We start from the raw sequence: 20,756 nt of genomic DNA, 5'->3' as shown, positions 1-20,756 counted from the left end.
GTGCGTGTGTGTGTGTGTGTGTGTGTGTGTGTGTGTGCGTGTGTTTGTGCATGCAGGTGTGTCTGCACAGGCCAGAGATCAGTGTCAACTGTCTCTATTGCTCTTCATTTTATTTACTTACATGTTTTAAAAGGCTTTATTTTTAACTGTAGGTGTTTGCACGTCTGTGCATGTAAATGCCGCATGTTTGGGAGTGTCCCTGAAGCCCAGAAGAGGGTGTCCGATCCCCTGGGGCTGGAGTTACATGTGGCTGTGAGCCACTCCAGGTGGATGCTTCTAACCCATCTCAGGTCCCCTGGAAGAACATTGGGTCTCTCAACTGATGAGTCATCTCTCCAACCTTGCCCCGTTTGTTTGTTTATATTTTTTTACTTGTGACCGTGTAGTTAGTTCACTGGACTTGTAACTCTCCTCTCATATGAGCAGCAAGACCCTCCTGTCCCTGCTCTCCCCCAGCACTTCAGATAGAGGTCACCTCAGGCCCCCACGGCTTCCTTCCCCACCCTGGTCTTCCTCCCCTGCCTGTTTTCTTCTTGTCTGAGCTAGTGTCTCCTTGTAGCTTAGGCTGCTCTGGGAAGCAGTATGCAAGCAGCACAGGTGGGACTTGAACTTGTGGTCCTCTGCTTCCCTAGTGCTGGGACTATAACTGTGCACCACCACGGTCAGCCTGAATTTCGAATTTTGCTGTTTCCCCAAGTCATCCTATTTATTTGTAAATGAAAAACTCTACCTTGAGCTAGGAGAATGTGAACTGTGGTTTAACTTTTCAAACAGTTCTGCATCTCTTTTCTCTTGTACACACACAACCTTCATTTTTCTTGCATTAGGACACACACACACACACACACACACACACACACACACACACACACACCTGCTTACTCTATGCCTTTAAGCCACACAGGTGGAGCCTCTGCTGGACCATGCCTCTTTCCAAGGAAGGCCCTTTCTCTGGTCTTTCCATATGGACCACACACCACACACCTTGGCTATTCTGTGGTATTTTAGTGGTGCTCTGAGTTTCCCCTCGTAGGCAGAGACATCACCCCCCTCAGCAGCCTTGCCTCCCTGTGAGCTGGCCCCTTCCTCCTCCCCCACCTTTTTTTTTTTTTTTTTTTTTTTTTTGTTTTTCGAGACAGGGTTTCTCTGTATAGCCCTGGCTGTCCTGGAACTTACTTTGTAGACCAGGCTGGCCTCGAACTCAGAAATCCACCTGCTTCTACCTGCTGGGATTAAAGGCGTGCGCCACCACGCCTGGCACCCCTCCTTCCTTTCTTAATCTTTGCATTTGCAGCAAGAGGGAGACAGACTCTCAGGAGGGACAGCTGCTCTTTTAGGAAGGAATGAGCGAGAATTTTGAAGCTTTCAGCTTAGATTTTTTTTTTTTTCTCTTCCATGAGTGTCCGTGTGCATGTCATGCGCGAGCATCTAGGCTTCTTGCCAGCCCGAGGCATGCAGTTTGTCTTCGGCAGTAGGAGCAGCCACCTTGAAACAATTCCTGGAAATTTACTCTCACCCTCCCTGCCGAACTACATTTTTTTTTTTTTTTAAAGTATAGACAAGACACTATAATCAACTTTGCAGAGGAAGGAAGGCAGGAGAGGAGAGATATTGAGAAGCATAGATAAAGGCTGGAAGCTTCTCAGGGTTGGCCTTGGCCCTGCAGAAATAAATGCTGAGACAAGCTGTTCCAGGATCCTCCATGACTTGCCAGCCCATATGGCAGAGGCAGGTGTATAGTGGAAAGGTCAAGGTGGAAGAGTTTGGCAACAAATGGTTACGTTACCCAGTATTAACAAGATCGCTCTTGCTGAGAAGCTAAGGGTGACCTCAAAAGCTACTTTGTCCTCATGCTCCCCAAAGAATGCTACCTGCTCCCCATATCCTTGGCTCACTGTGGTCAGCTCTTTCCTACTCTTTAGGAGACAACATGGCTCTAACACCAGCTTGGGGATCAGGCCTGATTTCACTACGCTGGTCCCCTGTGCAATATCAGACATGCCTGCTAAGTTTCCAGAGTATCCATTTGTTTGTTTGTTTGGTAGGATAAGATACTTCCCTTGCAGAAGCACAAGAGTCAGTAAATATAAATTTGCATGAGCTGGGAAGCCACCATTACTGGTCTTCTCACTGAGCAGTCACCTTTCTCTAAGTTGGATCGATACCAACTTCCTCCTCTAATCAGTTGTCTGGGTTACAGCGCTCATGTGGAAGAGTGAGAACATTCCCAGAAGTCACGATGTCACCACAGAACAGATGTGACAGAAACAGCCAACATTAACTGACTAGTTACTTTTTTTTTTTTTTTTTTGGACACAGCTCTAAAGGACATCATTATCTCATGAAAACTCAGAGCTTATAAGATGAATATTACAGGGCTGGAGAGATAGCTTAGTGGTTAAGAGCACTGACTGTTCTTCCAGAGGTCCTGAGTTCAATTCCCAGTAACCACATGGTGGTTCACAACCACCTGCAATAAGATCTGCTGTCCTCTTCTGGTGTGTCTGAAGACAGCTACAATGTATGCATAAATAAAATACATAAATAATCTTAAAAAAAAAGATGAATATTATCACAGGTGAGACGCCACACAGACAGGCCCAGGTCACACTGCCAGCAGTTCAATAATCCTACATGGGTTGTTTGCCAACGCAGTGGCTTCAGACAAGAACCCCACAGAGCATTGTCTGCATACACAGATTTTTGTCTGCTGGGTTCATTTTTTATCGGGACTTCCTTAGGTTCTCAAAGGGGTCCAAGATGTCCAAATGTCACGGACTCCAGCTAGGGTGAAAAAGACAGAGTCGGAGAGTTACTTCTGGAGGTTACTCCGCCCTGGAACTCCCAGGAAATCTCCTCCATGATTCCCACCTGTGGGTTTGAGGCATCTGTAAAGTGGCCTGAGAAAAAGAGGGATTGCTTTGTGTCCCTTCCATCTCCTTCAATAAGGTGAAGGACGTCTGTTTACTTTCTCTCTCTGCTTTCTGAGTGGGAAAGGGAAGGTGCAGCTCCAGGCGAAGGAAAAGGAAGCTTACGATGATAAGAGACCCAAAAGGCGCCAGATACTAGCTTCCCCTCTGGACAATACCACCCAGCAATCTCCAGGCATGCTCCACTCTGCCTTTGCACCCTCCTTCCGTTCCCATCCCTCCCACAGGCTCTACTTCGTTCTCAGCTTCCTCAACCTCTTCCAGCTGTTCCCTGGATATGTTGACAGTCCCTTGCTGACTCCAGAGCTTTTCAGTTCCTGGGGACAGAAGTTTTTCCTGAATTCTCCAGTGCTTCCTGTGGCCTTCAACTTCTGCTTCCACCATTTCTCAAAGAACACAGTCAGTGTTAGCTTACAGATTGATTTCACTCGGCTGCCCTCGGGGACCTAGCAATTGCTTACCTCACTGCTCTCCTCCTGGGTCAGGTACAACAGGCTGTTGCCCTTGCCCTTGCTCTCTGCCCCCCTCTCTTATAGACACTCACACACCTAGCCCATCAGTTACCCCCCCCCGGCCGCATTATGTTTCATAACACTTTGACTCCCCAAAAGTTAGAGACAGGAGGACTTGCTGATGTCATCTAGATTCCTCTTTGTTATAAAGATGAACAAAATGGAGGCTGTAAGTAATCTCATATTGTCAGACAAAGTATGAAACACAGGTGGGACCACGGAATGTCATCTACCTCTTGTGGGCAGGTGCTTAAAACACAGGAGATGGTTGTTAGGTAGCATCCTCGGGGTCTCTAAGTCCATCAAAGCTCTAGTATTTAGTGTACTTAGAACCCTGTCCATGCGCCTTTAGTCAAATGAAACCATGTTCCATATCTAGCTCAAGGGAATGTTCCAGCGCTGTGGGCCCCTGAGAGGTCTTTCCTGTGGTACACAAGGTTCCACCCGAGGCTGCAAATCAAGGACCTCCCCTGGTGGATAGGAAGTCGAAAGCACCCAGGCCTCCAAGGCTGTCCAGACCTCCACCTCCTTTCCCAGGGAAAAAGACCAGACATAGTCCAGTTAGATCTAAGCAGGGACTGGGGCACAGTTGGGTCATATTGCGTGGGTGCCAGGAGATAAAGGCTTCACTCCTCTGCCTTACTGTTTTGGCCGTACTAAAATGAGGCCTCACCAGGTAGCTCAGGCTTATCTCAAACTCAGAACCATTCCGCCTCTGCCTGCCAAGTGCCAGAATGGCAGACCCATGTTCCCATATTTAGCTTAGTTCTAGATCTTTGACTCTTGACAGGAAGTACATCAGTTCAGATGTGGGTTCCCATACCTGGCTTAGAAGGATATTGAGGTCTAGAACCTGATTTGAATTATCAAGTGTAGCCTAGACCTTTACTAGCTTTGGAGCATGAAGAATCCAGAGCATGGGGAGGTGTACCTTTATAACGGAGAGGACGGACATGGGGAGGTGTACCTTTATAACTGAGAGAACAGACATGGGGAGGTATACCTTTATAACTGAGAGGACGGACATCCCGGGGAGGGCCTGGAACCCAGGTGGCAGATCCCAAGCTAACACCTGTGTCAAGACGGAAGCGCTTGAGACAACCAGGTGAGAGGCATGGCTCTTCCCAGACACTGGTTTCTTGTCTTAGAAAAACAAGATTTAGTTTTCTTTATATGTATGTGGTATACCATGTAGGTGGCTAGAAGAAGGTATTACAGGAGTTTTAAGCCACCCAAGATGGGCACTGGCGACTGAATCTGGGTCCTCTGAAAGAGCAGCAAGTGCTTTTAACTACTGAGTCACCCCTCTAGCCCCAGACACTGGTTTCTTGCCCCTCAGCAAAATCTTCATCTTCCCCTAATTAAAGGATGGGATGTTAGGTGAACACAAGCAGTAGAGAAGCCAGTCAGAGTCATGGACTCCTCACTTCTGTCTCTGTCCACTCCTTTAGCTCCCTGTACCCTCTTCATTCTGCCTCCTGTGGGATGTGGCACCCTGTTCCCCATCCCAGAACTCTCCATGGGAGGCCCTATGGGATTCAAACTCTCTCCTGAGGGGAAACACCTTCCTCAGAGTCCTTCCAGGATATACACACCACCTTTCCAGCTCTTGGCACCTGGCTGAAGTTCAGATCCTTGTACATCTGAGGCTTTCTGTTTTTAGAGTGTCTGAGGAATCTAGGTGTGTGTGCAAGAAAGTCCCAGAGCAGTAAGGAAGTGGACAATGTTGGCACTCAAGGCTGATGCTGTTGAACAACCAGTTCCCAGGTTCTATGAAGTCTAAGAAAGAAAGGCAGACGGGGTGAGGAGTGCTCCGACTGTGTATTAGCTCCTTCTGTGATACCGTGACCAAATGCCCTGCAGAAGCACCTTAGGGAGGACGGTTTATCTTGGCTCACCGTTGCAGGGCACTCAGTCGGTTGGTGTGGGAAGCCGAGGCAGAGCCACTGTTCTTGGTCATTTACAGGAAGTAGAGGGACCAGAATCGAGGGTCCCTACAATGCCCACCACATCTAGTGACCATTTTTCCCTTGCTAGTCTCATCCCCTAAAGATTCCTCAACTCCCTCAGACTGCACCAGCAGTTGAGGGACCAGTATTTAAAACAAGAGCTGGGATGGAGACATTCCAAATTCAGGCAGGTCCCTGGTACAGCAACTTATGGCAAAACTCAACATAGTGCTCGAGGGGTTTGTTAACTTACATTTCCCTGGGAGACTATGCAGGAAAATCTGGCTCATGTTAATCTGAGGCAATCATGGTTCTTAGAGCTCAATATGACTCAGTCATGTCAAGCTAAACCCATACAGTTGGGGAAGGGCTTATACACGTCGCTCTCTCCCCTGCCAGTAGTTCTGGTGGGTTCCATTCATGGGCATTCCAAGACCCCCTCCCCTTCCTTTCCTGTTTCATATCCTGTGTAGTTCTTTGCCAACTTGACACAAGCTAGAGTTGTCTGGGCCCAGGAACCACACCTGAGAAAATGCTACCGTCAGATTGTCTGTAGGGCACTTTCTTTCTTTGTTTCTTTGTTTCTTTTTTTTTTTTTTTGTTTTTCGAGACAGGGTTTCTCTGTATAGCCTTGGCTGTCCTGGAACTCACTTTGTAGAGCAGGCTGGCCTCGAACTCAGAAATCCAACTGCCTCTGCCTCCCAAGTGCTGGGATTAAAGGCATGCGCCTCCACGCCCGGCAAAACCTGTAGGGCACTTTCTTGAGATGGGAGGGCCCAGCTCAATGCAGGTGGTACCACCCATGGCTGTGTAATGCTGGTGGAATAAGCAAGCAGGCTGGGTGAGCTATGGAAAGCAAGCCAATCAAAAGAGTTCTTCCACGGCCTCCGCTTCAGTTGCCTCCAGCTTCCTTCATGATAGACCATAAACTGTGAATTAAACAAACACTTTCACAACAAGTTGCTTTGGTCATAGTGTTTACCATGGCAATGGGAAGCAAACCAGGACAGTTTATCTTTGAGGTCAGATGCCACATTTGTGACCTTGACTCCCCAGTCCCAGACAAGGCAACTGATACCTTCTTGCCCTTTCCTATGGCATCAGTTTCCTGTGCTCCAGCAAGGAATGACAGTGATTTAGTTTGCTCGAGGAAATGAATGTTGAGAAATGAATTTCGTTGTAAATCTGTTCAGAGTCCAAGGCTACATTTGCAATAGCATTCTACCTATGCTCAGACGGGGCCATGGGTACACAGAGCCTGAGCGTGGGCCTTGACTGATGTGGGCCATGAGTCATTAGGCTTAGCTGATCTCATGCACGTAAGAGGGAAGAAAGGAGTGGACCAATTAGAGAGGTGTTTTTTAAGTAGGAGGTGCCCAGGGGCATTTGCTTATCAGCACAGAAAATCATCCTGAGGACTGAAGTGGATAGAGCAGGATTAAAGGAAAGAAAATCAAGTTCTAGAGAGAAAGGAACAAAGGTCATACTTGCCAGAAGTCTGTAGGCTATGCTGCCTACCACAGTTTTTTGCATTCCTATTTCTCTAGTCTGAAAACAGGGCAGGCTCCTTTTGTCCTGAAAGCAGCTGTGTAAACCATGTGGCTCTACCTGGTGGCACTGGTGGGCCTGTGGACGCTCCTGTGCTTCTTCAGGGAGAGGCAGGTGGTGAGCCATCTCCAAGACAAGTATGTCTTCATCACGGGCTGTGACTCTGGCTTTGGGAACCTGGAGGCCAGACAACTGGACAGGAGAGGCATGAGGGTGCTGGCTGCATGTCTGACGGAGAAGGGAGCTGAGGAGCTGAGGAACAAGACCTCTGACAGGCTGGAGACAGTGATCCTGGATGTCACCAAGACAGAGAGTATTGTGGCAGCCACTCAGTGGGTGAAGGAGCGTGTTGGGAACAGAGGTACCACTGAAAGTCCTGTCTGTGTTGCTGGTTTGTCTCCATGTTTGAAGGGGGCCTCCCCTTNATACTCCCTGGCCAGATCCCTAANGGGGTTTGGGGGCCCTGAAGTAAGCCAGCACATCACCTGAGCACTCTCTCTTTTCTCTCCAGCCCTACCTTCTGTCTTCCAAGTGCTCTGGTCTTGGTAAGAAGGTGCCCTGGTGAGGACTTACCCCCTCACATCCCTGTCTCTGCTCTGCCATCTTTTCTATGCAGAAAATCTAGATTGCTGGATGTCGCGTGCCTTAGTTATGTCCTCTGTGGAGGGAGGCATGATCATTCTGCGTACAGCCAGAGCAGCTTAAGGACTGACTTGGGGGATTAAATACTAGGAACGGGGTTGCTCTTCTTTGAATATTCTAGTAGTTAGGAAAAAAAACCACCAGAGTAGTTTAAAGGAATCTAAGAATAAATAGAAAACATAGTCATTGTTCAAAACACTAGAGAACAGAAGAGTGGTTAACCTGTAATTCACAACCTGTGATTCACCACCCAGTGGATAAAAACTAGCAACACTTTGACCTGTCTGTGTTAAAATGATTACATTTTTTTCTCTTTAAAAAGGTGAGGACTTTTTACCACCTCAATAATGTTTCTTTGAATGACAATATCTAATGAACTAGAGAATCCTAACCTTTAACAATGCCCCACTTTTGAGTCAGAAACTTCCATTGTTTAGTACATTTATGTTTACTTTTGCTTTTTCTTTTTTTTGTGCCTCTGTAAGACAGGGTTTCTCTGTGTAGCCCAGGCTGTCCTGGAACTCACTATGTAGACCAGGCTGGCCAAGGTCTACCTGCCTTTGTCTGTGGAGTGCGGGGATGAAAGGTGTACTCCACTACTGCCGGGCTTGAGACAGGGTCTCTATACAGAGCTGGCCTTGAATTCATGATCTTTCTGTCTCAGCCTCCTTTGCATGGGGATTGCAGGTATGCGTTGCCATCCCGAACTTGCTTCCTACATGTATGGTCATAAGGAGTATCCTTGTAAGCAGTTTTAGTAAACGTGTTTTAGGATCCTAAGAGTCAAATGTCTTGGTTAAATAGTTTACATCTCTAGAAGGGCAAGGTATGATTTTTGGATTGACAGGGTATGCGGGTTTTGGACCAATTTTTCTTTTCTTTTCTTTTCTTTTCTTTTCTTTTCTTTTCTTTTCTTTTCTTTTCTTTTCTTTTCTTTTCTTTTCTTTTCTTTTCCTTTCTTCCTTTCTTTTCTTCCTTCCTTCCTTCCTTTCTTTCTTTCTTTCTTTCTTTCTTTCTTTCTTTCTTTCTTTCTTTCTCTCCCCTCTTTCTTTCTTCTTCTTCTTTTTTTTTTTTTTTTTTAAGATTTTTATTTATTTTATTTATATGAGCACACTGTAGCTATCTTCAGACACACCCCAGAAGAGGGCATCGGATCCCATTACAGATGGTTGTGAGCCACCGTGTGGTTGCTGGGACCTCTGGAAGAGCCAACAGTGCTCTTAACTGCTGAGTCATTTCTCTAGCCCGGACCAGTTTTTCAAAGTTAGCAAGCACCACAGTCGCCTTGTGTCGCTTAGCTGACCCTGCACGGTGGGTCAAAGTGGAGAGATGCTGTTGAGGGCCACAGCACTTAGCAGGTGGCTGCTGAGGGAGCTTAGTGACTGAACAGATGCTTGTCTACTCTGTGTCCTGTGGGAGAATGGAGAGAGGGCTGCTTTCCGAGGCAGAGGGTGGGGCTGTGCTGTGGCCTGCTCCTTCAGGTTAGCCTTGTATTTTGTAAGCACCTCACACAAGTTCCTCAGTATTGATGCTGGATGTGTTAAGGCGTGTAGGCCTGAAGACACACCCTCAGGTGGGGGTGCTGTCTACTTTGTTTGGTTTTATGCCATTTTTGTTTATTTGGTTGTTTAGAAAAGGTCTCCCTCCTGGGATTCACAGATTTATGGAGGCCATTGGGCTCCTGGCTAGACCTCCCCAGTTCTAGGATTATAAGCAAGCCACTGTTATCGGCTTTTAAGGTGGTTTGTGGTCAATAGCTCAGGTCCTTAGGCTTGGGAGGCAAGCACTGTGCAGACTGAGGTGCAGATCCCAATCTTTACCTTAGAGGCAGCGGTGTGTGGAGCTGCTCAGAGAGCTCTGGAGACAGGACCGAAAGAGTAAGGTTCTTACTCATCTCTGCAAGGATGGCGCCAATCTGCAAAACAGAGTTCTACGGTTTCCACGTTAGCAAAGGTGACTGCGTCTTCAACATCCGCTCTTAAATTTAGCGAGAAAGGACTACCTGTTGGTTCCTGGCAAGGAGCTGGGCCATGAAGACTTCAGGGATGAAGGTGTCCATGCTCAGAGCCAGCAGTGTCAGGCATGAGTTCCTCCACCCTGTGGATACCTTGCTCTTGTTCATTGCCTCCTATTCTGCAGTAAACATGAATCACAGTGTGCTTACCTTGTTGAATGTGCATTTCATCCATAAGTAAACTGGTGTTGTGTGACTTTCTCCTTCCATTGTCCCCAGGACTCTGGGGTCTGGTCAACAACGCTGGCATCTCCACCCCCTCGGGTCCCAACGAGTGGATGAACAAACAGGACTTTGCAAATATACTGGATGTGAACCTGTTGGGCATGATCGAGGTGACTCTGAGCATGCTGCCCTTAGTGAGGAAGGCGAGGGGCCGTGTGGTCAACGTCTCCAGTGTCATGGGCCGAGTGTCTTTCTTTGGTGGTGGTTACTGTATCTCCAAGTATGGTGTAGAGGCCTTCTCGGACTCCCTCAGGTATTGGAAGGGAAGGGGTCCCCCAGGGGAGCTTTGATAGTGTTTTTATTTAATCACAGTCTTTATGGAGAGATAGCTCAGAGATAAAGAGAGTTAGCTGCTTTTCCTGAGGTCCTGAGTTCAAGTCTCAGGAACCACATGGTAGCTAGCAATCATCTATAATGAAATCTATCTTTTAAAATAAATAAATAAATAAATAAATAAATAAATAAATAGCCTGCCATTTGTTGGAGGTAAGCAGTCATTCGCTGGGAAACACCTTCTCCTGTTTATGGCTGAGGTAGGACTGAGCCATGAGTTCAGTTATTCTATTTATTTATTTGTTGAAGGCAGGGTCTCACTGTTTAATCTTGGCTATCCAAGAATTCACTAGGTAGACCAGGCTGGCCTTACACCCTTACAGTTCCGTCTCCTGAGTGCTGGAATTAGAGGTGTGTGCCACCATTCCAGGCGAGGTCAGTTAGTCTGGAGGAAGATGCAAACTCGGAACATTGTTTTTGAGTTAGAGTTGGACCTGAGGCAGTTTGGGAAGTCTGGACCCTTAACCTTTAGTGATGTTCAACTGAAGGATGTCCTTGAGGTACACTGAGCGTCTCAGTCAGTCCAGTAGGTGCTTTCCAGACTCAGAAGAATCCACTCCACAATCAACTCATTGCAGAATCCCAAGGCTCTCCCGCTGACCTTAGAAACCCTTGGGGTCAGGGGTTACTGTGGTCATCCTTTGGTTATCTCCAGTTAATCACTGGACTTTGGGTCCTATAGTAAGAGTCCAAACAGGAACCTGGCAGCCTCGTTATGAAGACTGCTGAGAAAATCTATCCACCTCAGGCTCTGTGTGAGCATTAACCGATAGAGAAAGCTGCTGGCCCCTACTTGACGAAAGGATAAGTCAGGTGACACAGGCAGGAGGCTGAGTAGCTGAGCATATGCTGGCTTGTGGGGAGTCTGAGGGCCGTTGGCAAGGATGAATGTTCATTATGAACCTGCCAAGGCAGATGGAAGAGGTTGAGTCGTTTGGGCCAGGTAACCTGTCAGCTGCTGAGTACAGGCTGACTGTGATCTGAGGCTCTAGGAAGATACCAACAGGATCCAGCAGGGAGCTGGCCTGTGAGCTTCCTGGGATGGGTTTGGGGAAGCTGTAAAACCAAGAGTGAGGCAAGGACGAGGAACTTTTGCATCTGGTGTTCATTGAGAAGAAGTCTAACCTGCACCCGCCAAATACTGTGTGACATTCAAAAGCACAGAGGTGGTGCCTCGTCCCTCACAAGCTTCATCCCTACTTCCTGCACATCCCAGATGCAAGCTTGTGGCCGTTCCTCACCACAGACTGTTACTGGCATGCTACGGTACTCTTATTGGGCGTCTTCTCATGGAAAGACCCCCGAAGCCCTTGACATCTGTCTTTCTTGCAGGAGGGAGCTCTCCTATTTTGGGGTGAAGGTGGCTATTATAGAGCCTGGAGGCTTCAAGACTTGTGTGACAAGTAGTGACAGGCTGTCATCAAACACCAAGACGACCTGGGACAAGGCCAGCTCAGAAGTCAAAAAGATCTATGGCGAGAAGTTTTTATTATCCTGTGAGTGGATTTGGAGGGAACAAAGCCAACTTGAGTCTACAATTCTGAATCTATTGTTAGTGTTGCCAGCAGCGCCCCCCGCCCGGTGTTTCTTCTCAAAATAAGTACATATAAACCTCCTTCTGATAGCAGGTGGGCACCTCACCACATAAAGGAATCCTGGCTACTAGACATGAGGCTATGGTTTATAGGAACCCCTCAATATAATGAGATCAAAGCTAACACAGATACAGGAAGCAGTATTTTCCATGAGCTTGGGCTTTCCCCGACTACTGGGGAGACTACATATTGCTTTCAAAAGAAACACAGCAGGCTGAGTATTCATGGTTCTTCCTAGTGGCTTGGTTGTGGTCCTTCTGAGGAACAGGGCTGGGCTGGGCTTGGGTTTCAGACACATGGATTCTCCAACATAAAGAATAGAAATTCTTGTCTGTGCTGGTATGAGACAGGAGTGGCGGGGCCTGAATGACCACCTGAATCATTCCTCATTCTGCATAGATCTGAAAAACCTAAACGAATTGGACCAGAGGTGCAACAAGGACCTGTCTGTGGTGACTGACTGCATGGAGCACGCTCTGACTGCCTGTCACCCTCACACCCGATACTCAGCTGGCTGGGATGCCAAGTTCTTCTTCCTCCCCTTGAGCTACATGCCCACCTTTCTCGTGGATGCCCTTCTCTACTGGACTTCCATGAAGCCTGAGAAAGCCCTCTGAAGTCTTCACCGATGTGCATACCTGGAGGGGGGGATGTAGGTAGAATGTGAGAGAGGGAATATTTAGGGGAAATTAGGAAGGTTGAGGGAGGGAGTTTATTACTCTAGGGTTCTTAGTCAACACACTTCATCTCATTAATTCTCCTATGATACTGCTCGAGACTGATGATGACCAAAGAGATAGGCAAAGAATTCTTCCAAGGGATTCAGACACAAAACTGCTGGCTGATGCCCAGGCCCTGGGCATCATGGCCTTCCTTAAGGATTCACACAGATGAGGAGATTGGGACCAGCTAGTGCCAACCACTGCCATGTGTCCTCCTCTGAAGGAAATGCACGAGCCAGGGCTATTTAAACCCTTATGCATCAGGGAAGTGTCCCTGCTCTGAAGTCACCTGCGACCATGGTGTGGGGTCTGAGAGAGTCACTAATAATGCCAGCACCCATGCCCTGGAGTCAGGTCAGCCGGCCCTGGGTGGGAGGTTCAGTCTCTGGTGGTGAGCATACAGCAAAGGATGGAGACACCAATTTTTTATTCATTTTGAAATCATGGCTTCTTTTGGACTCTTTATTTTTAGAGCAAAGTATGAGGTCATCTCCTGTGCCCTGTGATTTAAATTATGGCTTTTCTGGTTAGTGAGATTTGGATCACAGAGGTAAGGGTTGGCACAGGCCAGCAGGCTTTCTGAGTTGCAGACTCACTAAGTGACCATGCTTTCCTGCAGACCCACTAGGTGACCATCCCTTGCTGCAGACTCACTAAGTGACCATCCCTTGCTGCAGATTCACTAACTGACCATATCTTACCTCCAGAATCAGGAAGTTGTCATCCTTTCCTGCAGACCCAATACATGATAATCAATTCCCTGCAGACTCACTAAGTGACCATCCCTTTCCTGCAGACCCATTAAGTGACCATTCCTTCGTATAAGAATCACTCACTGACCATTACAACAAAACTCTTCTGATTGTCTGTCTGACCTTGTCCTAGGCCACTTCTCATGTCCCCTTGCTCTGTCCCACTGCCACACTCCTCCAGCAGCATGCAGAGATTGTCTTTCTTAACTCTTGCCCTTCATTTTATGGACAATATTTGCAAAAGAGCAAGGCTCTGCCTGCTGCTAGGTTGGTGAATCTCAAGAGTAGGCTGAGCAGGGGAATCATGTGTGGGAGAGACCGAGAATCCTGGGCTCAGCACAGACTTGCCCTGGGGAGGGGTTTCCATAGATTCCTGACTCCTCTTCTCTCAGTAGAAATGTGAGGGCCGAAGTGCCACAAGAGAAACTTGTAAATAAACAATAATTTCTGGATTAATGAAAATAGAAATTCCAACCCTATCATGTGCCTGGCCATCCATTTAACTTGTTATTTTGAAAGCTTAGTTGTAGGACCTTTGAGCACATGTGTGTGTACCTGCATGTTACATGTGTGGGAGTACCCTAAGATGTGAGAAGGAAGAGGAGGACCACTGATTACAAGAAGTTTTCAGCCATATAATGTGGGTGTCGGGAACTGAATTTGGGTTCTCCATAAGAGCAGGAAGCACTTTTTTTCTGATTTTTTTATTAGATATTTTCTTTATTTACATTACAAATGTTATCCCCTTTACCAGTTTCCCCTCCGGAAAACCCCATCCCCTCCCCACTCCCCCTGCTCATCAACCCACCTACTCCTGCTTCCTGGCTCTGGCATTCCCCTACACTGGGGCATACAGCCTTCACAGGACCAAGGGCCTCCCATTGATGACCAACAAGGCCATCCTCAGCTACATGTGTGGCTGGAGCCATGGGTCCCTCCATGTGTACTCTTTGGTTGGTGATTTAGTCCGTGGGAGCTCTGGGGGTGCTAGTTGGTTCATATTGTTGTTCCTTCTATGGGGGCTGCAAACCCCTTCAGCTCCTTGGGTCCTTTCTCTAGTTCCTCCATTGGGGACTCTGTGCTCAGTCCACTGGATGGCTGAGAGCATCCACCTCTGTATTTGTCAGGCACTGGTAGAACCCTTCAGGAGACAGCTGTATCAGGCTCCTGTCAGCAAGCTCTTGTTGGCATCTACAATAGTGTCTTGGCTTGATGACTATATATGGGATGGATCCCCAGGTGGGGCAGTCTCTGGATGGCCTTTCTTTCAGTCTCTGCTCCACTCTTTGTAACTCCTCTCATGGGTATTTTGTTCCCCCTTCTAAGAAGGACCAAAGTATCTACCCGCTGCTCTTCCTTTTTCTTGAGCTTCATGTGGTCTGTGAATTGATTATTCCAAGCTTCTGGGCTAATATCCACTTATCAGTGAGTGCATACCATGTGTGTTCTTTTATGATTGGTTTACCTCACTCAGGATGATATTTTCTAGTTCCATCCAATTGCCTAAGAATTTCATAAATTCATTGTTTTTAATAGCTGAGTAGCTATTAATAGCTCCGTTGTGTAAATGTACCACATTTTCTCTATCCATTCCTCTGTTGAGGGACATCTGGGTTCTTTCCAGCTTCTGACTATTAAAAATAAGGCTACTATGAACATAGTGGAGCATGTGTCCTTATTACATGTTGGAGCATCTTCTGGGTATATACTCAGGAGAGGTATTGTTGGGTCCTCAGGTATTACTATGTCCAATTTTCTGAGGAACCACCAAACTGATTTCCAGAGTGGTTGTACCAACTTGCAATCCCACCAGTAAAGGAGGAGTGTTCCTCTTTCTCCACATCCTTGCCAGTATCTGCTGTCCTGAATTTTTGATCTTAGCCATTCTGACTGGTGTGAGGTGGAATCTTAGAGTTGTTTTGATTTGCATTTCTCTGATGACTGACAATGTTGAACATTTCTTTAGGTGCTTCTCAGCCATTGGTTATTCCTCAGTTGAGAATTCCAAGTGCCCTTGCAATTGGGGCATAGATGTTCAGAATTGAGAGTTCTTGAAAAGGTAGATTTTTCCTTTGATGAGTATGTAGTGTCCTTCCTTATTTTATTTTGATGACTTTTGGTTGAAAGCCGATTTCATCTGATATTAGAATGGCTACTCCCACTTGTTTCTTGGGACCATTTGCTTGGAAAATTGTTTTCCAGCCCTTTACTCTGAGGTAGTGTTTGTCTTTGACATTGAGGTGCATTTCCTGTATACAGCAAGATGCTGGGTCCTATTTACATATCCAGTTTGTTAGTCTATGTCTTTTTATTGGGGAATTGAGTCCAATGATGTTAAGAGATATTAAGGAATAGCTATTGATACTCCCTATTATTATTGATGTTATTTTTATGTTTGTGTGGTTATCTTCTTTTTTTTTTTTAAGATTTATTTATTTACTTCATGTATGTGAGTACACTGTTGCTGTCTTCAGACACACTGGAAGAGGGCATCAGATCCCATTATGGATGGTTGTGAGCCACCATGTGGTTGCTGGGATTTGAACTCAGGACCTCTGGAAGAGCAGTCGGTGGTGCTCTTACCCGCTGAGCCATCTCTCCTGCCCGTGTGGTTATCTTCTATTGGGATGGTTGAAAGAATATTACTTTCTTGCTTTTTCTAGGGTATAGTTTCCCTCCTTGTGTTGGCGTTTTCCATCTATTATCCTTTGTAGGGCTGGATTTGTGGAAAGATGTTGTGTAAATTTGGTTTTGTCACAGAATATCTTGGTTTCTCCATCTATGGTAATTGAGAGTTTTGCTGGGTACAGTAGTCTGGGTTGGTATTTGTGTTCTCTTAGGGTCTGTATGACATCTGCCCAGGATCTTCTAGCTTTCATAGTCTCTGGTGAGAAGTCTGGTGTAATTCTGATAGGTCTGCCTTTATATGTTACTTTACCTTTTCCCCTTACTGCTTTCTTTCTTTGTTTAGTGTGTTTGGTGTTTTGATTATTATGTAATGGGAGGAATTTCTTTTCTGGTCCAATCTATTTGAAGTTATCTAGGCTTCTTGTATGTTCATGGGCATCTCTTTATTTAGGTTAGGGAAGTTTTCTTCTNTAATTTTGTTGAAGATATTTCCTGGCCCTTTGAGTTGGGACTCTTCACTCTCTTGTATACCTGTTATCCTTAGGTTTGGTCTTCTCATTGTGTCCTGGATTTCTTGGATGTTTTGGGTTAGGAGCTTTCTGCATTTTTCATTTTCTTTGAGTTTTCTATGGTATCTTCTGTACCTGAGATTCTCTCTTCTATCTCTTGTATTCTGTTGGTGATGCTTGCATCTGACTCCTGGTCTCTTCCCTAGGTTTTCTATCTCCAGTATTTTCTCCCGTTGTGATTTCTTTATTGTTTCTATTTCTATTTTTAGACCCTGGATGGTTTTGTTCAGTTCCTTCACCTGTTTGGTTGTGTTTTCCTATAAATCTTTAAGAGATTTTTGTGTTTCCTCTTTAAGGTCTTCTACCTGTTTGCCTATGTTCTCTTGAATTTCTTTAAGGGAGTTATTTATGTCCTTCTTAAATTCCTCTATCCTTACCATGAGATGTGATTTTTAAATCAGAGTCTTGCTTTTCTGGTGTGTTGGGGTAACCAGGGTTCATCGTGGTGGGAGAACTGGGTTCTGATGATGCCAAGTAGTCTTGTTTTCTGTTGCTTACATTCTTGCACTTGCCTTTCACCATCTGGTTATTTCTGGTGTTAGCTGGTCTTGCTGACTCTGACTGTGATCTGTCCCTCCTGCAAGTCTGTGTGTCAGTACTCCTGGAAGACCAGTTCTCTCTGGGAGGAATTTGGGTATAGAGAGCTGTGGTACAGGGTCAACTCTGGGGTGCTGACAGAGACCAGAAAGATCCTGTCCCCAGCTGATCCTTGGGTCCTGTGTTCTGATGGTTCTGCGAGTGTCCCTATTGAACCAGAAATTTGAAGAGAAGTGCAGGTCTTACCTGTGCTCACAGGTGTGTAGGCACTCCTGGGAGACCAGTGCTCTCCTGGCAGTATTTGTGTATGTTGCTCTGTGACACAGGATCAGCTCTGGGTGCAGATGGAGACCGGAAGACTTCTGTCTCAGGCAGCTCCTTGGTTCCTGTGTCCTGAGGGTTCTGGGTGGGTTCCTCTGAGCAGCAGTGGTGGTCCCACCTGCACTCACAGTCCTGTCTGCACTCCTGGGAGGCTCGCTCCCTTCCAGCACTATTTGGGTACTGAGTCCTGTGGCTACAGACAGAGACGGAAACCAGAAGGCTCCTGTCCCAGGCTGCTCTCGGTTGCAGGAAGTACTCTAAATGACTGACTTATTTTTCCAGAACATGTATTTATATTTTATTTTATTTTGAGATATCTCATTACAAAACAGGTTTACCATGATTTTGGAATCTCCAGCCTTACTGTCTTTATCATTACATGGATCACGCTCTAGTAACCCAACAGAATCTCTGCACATTGTAACCTGCGGGGACACTGGTACGGAGGCTGGGTCCATCTCAGTCCTCTTTGGAAGATCACGCTGGCTCCAAAGGAAAAAGCACAGCACCCAGGACAAATCTACATCCATAAGCATGAGTAGAGGCTGAAGAGCATCATGATGAGACAGAACAAGGTGTAATTAGCAGGAAGTGCCCTGTAAAGTGGTCCAAGGCTGCATCCACATCCCTGGGGGAGCCTCCTTTTCTCCTCACCCAGGATTCTGCATTGGGAGATGCCACAGTGTACTCAGAGGGACACAGAAGGACTCTGACTGCCACAAGAGGCTGTCTCATTCATCTGTGCATGAGGAATGCACTGTACACACCCCAGTCCCATGCCTCCAACCCTAGATCCCCAGCCATTAGAACACAACAACAGTCTTTCATTTCTGGTTCCCAGTTAAGACTGAGTAGGATGGAATGTGGTCAAATCGAGAAACAGGCTTGACAGTGGGCCTGTTTCCACCTTTCGTAGCACTGACTCTAGGTCTACCTCTCCCCTTTTTTCATGAAGAAGAAAGGGTGGGTTTGGTGGGATACATTGCCTTTTGGGAGAAAGTGCTTAAACCCTTTCCTCCCCAACTTGCATCCCCTGATCCCAGGAGATGGCTCATTTCCCATCGACCTCAGGAGATCAGAGCAGCCCAGAGATCAGAACTGCAGCCTTGGACACTCACAGAGTCAGGCCTGGAATGGGATCAGCCCACTCTGCCCAGGATAGGGAAGAGGAGCAGCTGGACACTGTCATGTGGCTTGTGTGAGACTCTCAGGAGGGATGGATAGACTGAGAGAACCTCCGTGAATCAGGGAGGTGTCTCTAAGGCTTTCTCTTCAGCCCTGTGGCGCCTGCAACAGAGTCACACCCACTTTCCTATCCTCTCAGACTTTACCCAGACATTCCAGGGCGGGATCTAGATCCTCCCATTTTCCAGAAGGCCTGGATCCAACAAGAGTTCCTTCCCATCACTGTCAGGGTTCGTAAGGACAGGACTGTAGGAGAGAGGATTGAGAAATGACCATAGAAGGATGGCTCTAGAGAACTCACTGTTGAAGGAATACAAGATCCAAGAGCACTAATATCTGCATGTACTTTGGTCAAGAAAAGCCAGCACTACAGTTTGCAAGATGCAATTCAGAGCTAGCATTCTGCGGACCTGTTGGGTGCTGTACTGGATGGTTTTGTGTGTCAACTGGACACAGCTGGAGTTCACAGAGAATGGAGCTTCAGTTGGGGAAGTGCCTCCATGAGATCCAGTTGTGGGGCATTTTCTTAGTTGGTGATCAAGAGGGGAGGGCTCATTGTGGGTGGTGCCATCCCTGGGCTGGTAGTCTTGGGTTCTATAAGAGAGCAAACTGAGCAAGCCAGAGGAGGCAAGCCAGTATGAAACATCACTCCATAGCCCCTGCATCAGCTCCTGTATTCTGACCTGCTTGAGTTCCAATCCTGACCTCCTCTGGTGATAAACAGCAATTTGGAACTGTAAGCTGAATAAACCCTTTCCTCCCCAACTTGCATCCTTGTCATGATGTTTTGTTCAGGAATAGAAAACCTGAATAAGACAGGTGCTAAGAGTCACATAAAGAATGTCCTAGTATCTTCTGCAGGAGCAGGAGGAAGGACAAGATTGCAGCCAGGAGGACAAGGAGTAGCAGGTTCTGGCACAGTGGAGAAGGAAGAGCAGGGCAAATGCAGAGCAGTCCCAGGGGCAGCTGCCCATTGGAGGGAGAGTGGCCCAGCTCAGATTCACAGTTCACTCAACACTGATAAAGAAGGCCCAGACCTTAAGGCAGAGCTGTAATCAATTCGGTACTGTGGCACTTCCTGATAGAAACATGGCTCTTTGGGGGCACAAGGACAGTCTGATTCCTTACTGGTTGGAACATAAAGTTATGGAAGTGTCAGGTAAGGGAAATGTGACATCATTCCTGAAGCAGACACCAGGTTTATTTTGAACTGGAAACAGAGGGTTAGTCAGGCATTCCCCAGACCAGGAGCCATATGCAAAGCTCCACAAACTACTCTAGAGGTTCTGAGAAAAGCTTGCTGGGAAATTAAGAAATTCTGGCACAGGTCAGGGGCAGTCATAGAGGTCCCAACTCAAGACAATGTGCTCATGTCTGCTTGAATCCAGGCAGCCAGGAGAAGGGTCACTTGAGAGGATAAAGTCATTTCCTTCCCCATATCTACTCTGGGAGTCCTGATGTGTCTGCGGTCCCAGACCCATCACCTAGTGTTCCTTTGAGATCAGCCTTCCATGTTTTGGGCTGATCCTCCATCTACCTTCTCAGGAGCTGCTATATTAGGAAGGCACAAGCTTTCCCTGTCCTCTCCTGTAAGTTGTCCTGAGTCCAAACATAGGTTACCAATAGTTTCTCATTATGCTCACAATGTCCTGGTTTGTGGTTCCAGAGTGCAAGTTGCAAAGACACAAGGTGAGTCTGGGACGGGACCATGCGCCATGTGTCATGACACACATACATGTATTCCCACATGAGTCCAGGAAGCAAAGATCATGAGATAATAGATCTGTGTCACTGAACATCAGTTATGTTTTCCTTGGCAGTGACATGGGTAGAGGCAAAGGGCATTGTATGTGTTTTGATCAGAATAGGTCAATGGCCAGAGATCGAAGCATTAATAATTGCAGGGATGTAGAGAACTTCACTGGAGAAGCCTGGAGTCCTCGATGCCTACACCTTCCTGTGTGAGCGGAGGCCAGGCTCATATTGACACAGAGTCTCTCTCTCTCTCTCTCTCTCTCTCTCTCTCTCTCTCTCTCTCTCCTTGTTCTCTACAAACCATGTGGCTCTACTTGGTGGCACTGGTGGGCCTGTGGACGCTCCTGTGTTTCTTCAGAGAGAGGCAGGTGGTGAGCCATCTCCAAGACAAGTATGTCTTCATCACGGGCTGTGACTCTGGCTTTGGGAACCTGCTGGCCAGACAGCTGGACAGGAGAGGCATGAGGGTGCTGGCTGCATGTCTGACAGAGAAGGGAGCCGAGGAGCTGAGGAGCAAGACCTCTGACAGGCTGGAGACA

The 20,756-nt window shown here is 47.0% G+C and overlaps 1 protein-coding gene across 1 annotated transcript; it reads left to right on the top strand.

The window, feature by feature from the left end:
- The first annotated feature begins 6,912 nt into the window (after positions 1 to 6,912).
- LOC110326888 (retinol dehydrogenase 16-like) lies at positions 6,913 to 12,365 on the top strand. Its single transcript, XM_021205517.2, has 4 exons — positions 6,913 to 7,300; positions 9,815 to 10,073; positions 11,486 to 11,649; positions 12,148 to 12,365. The coding sequence occupies exons 1-4, from the start codon at positions 6,988 to 6,990 to the stop codon at positions 12,363 to 12,365; spliced, it is 954 nt and encodes a 317-aa protein (XP_021061176.1). The 5' UTR covers positions 6,913 to 6,987.
- Positions 12,366 to 20,756: the final 8,391 nt, after the last annotated feature.

The sequence above is a fragment of the Mus pahari genome, chromosome 9 (genome assembly GCF_900095145.1).
Source record: "Mus pahari chromosome 9, PAHARI_EIJ_v1.1, whole genome shotgun sequence".
Lineage (NCBI taxonomy): Eukaryota > Metazoa > Chordata > Mammalia > Rodentia > Muridae > Mus > Mus pahari.
This window is presented reverse-complemented; position numbering and strand designations above follow the sequence as displayed.

Bases quoted from the DNA above. Each gene is read 5' to 3' on its own strand.
- LOC110326888 (XM_021205517.2), top strand. From the start codon at position 6,988: ATGTGGCTCTACCTGGTGGCACTGGTGGGCCTGTGGACGCTCCTGTGC. The intron at 10,074-11,485 runs GTATTGGAAGGG...TCTTTCTTGCAG, and splicing joins GCCTTCTCGGACTCCCTCAG to GAGGGAGCTCTCCTATTTTG. The intron at 11,650-12,147 runs GTGAGTGGATTT...CATTCTGCATAG, and splicing joins CGAGAAGTTTTTATTATCCT to ATCTGAAAAACCTAAACGAA.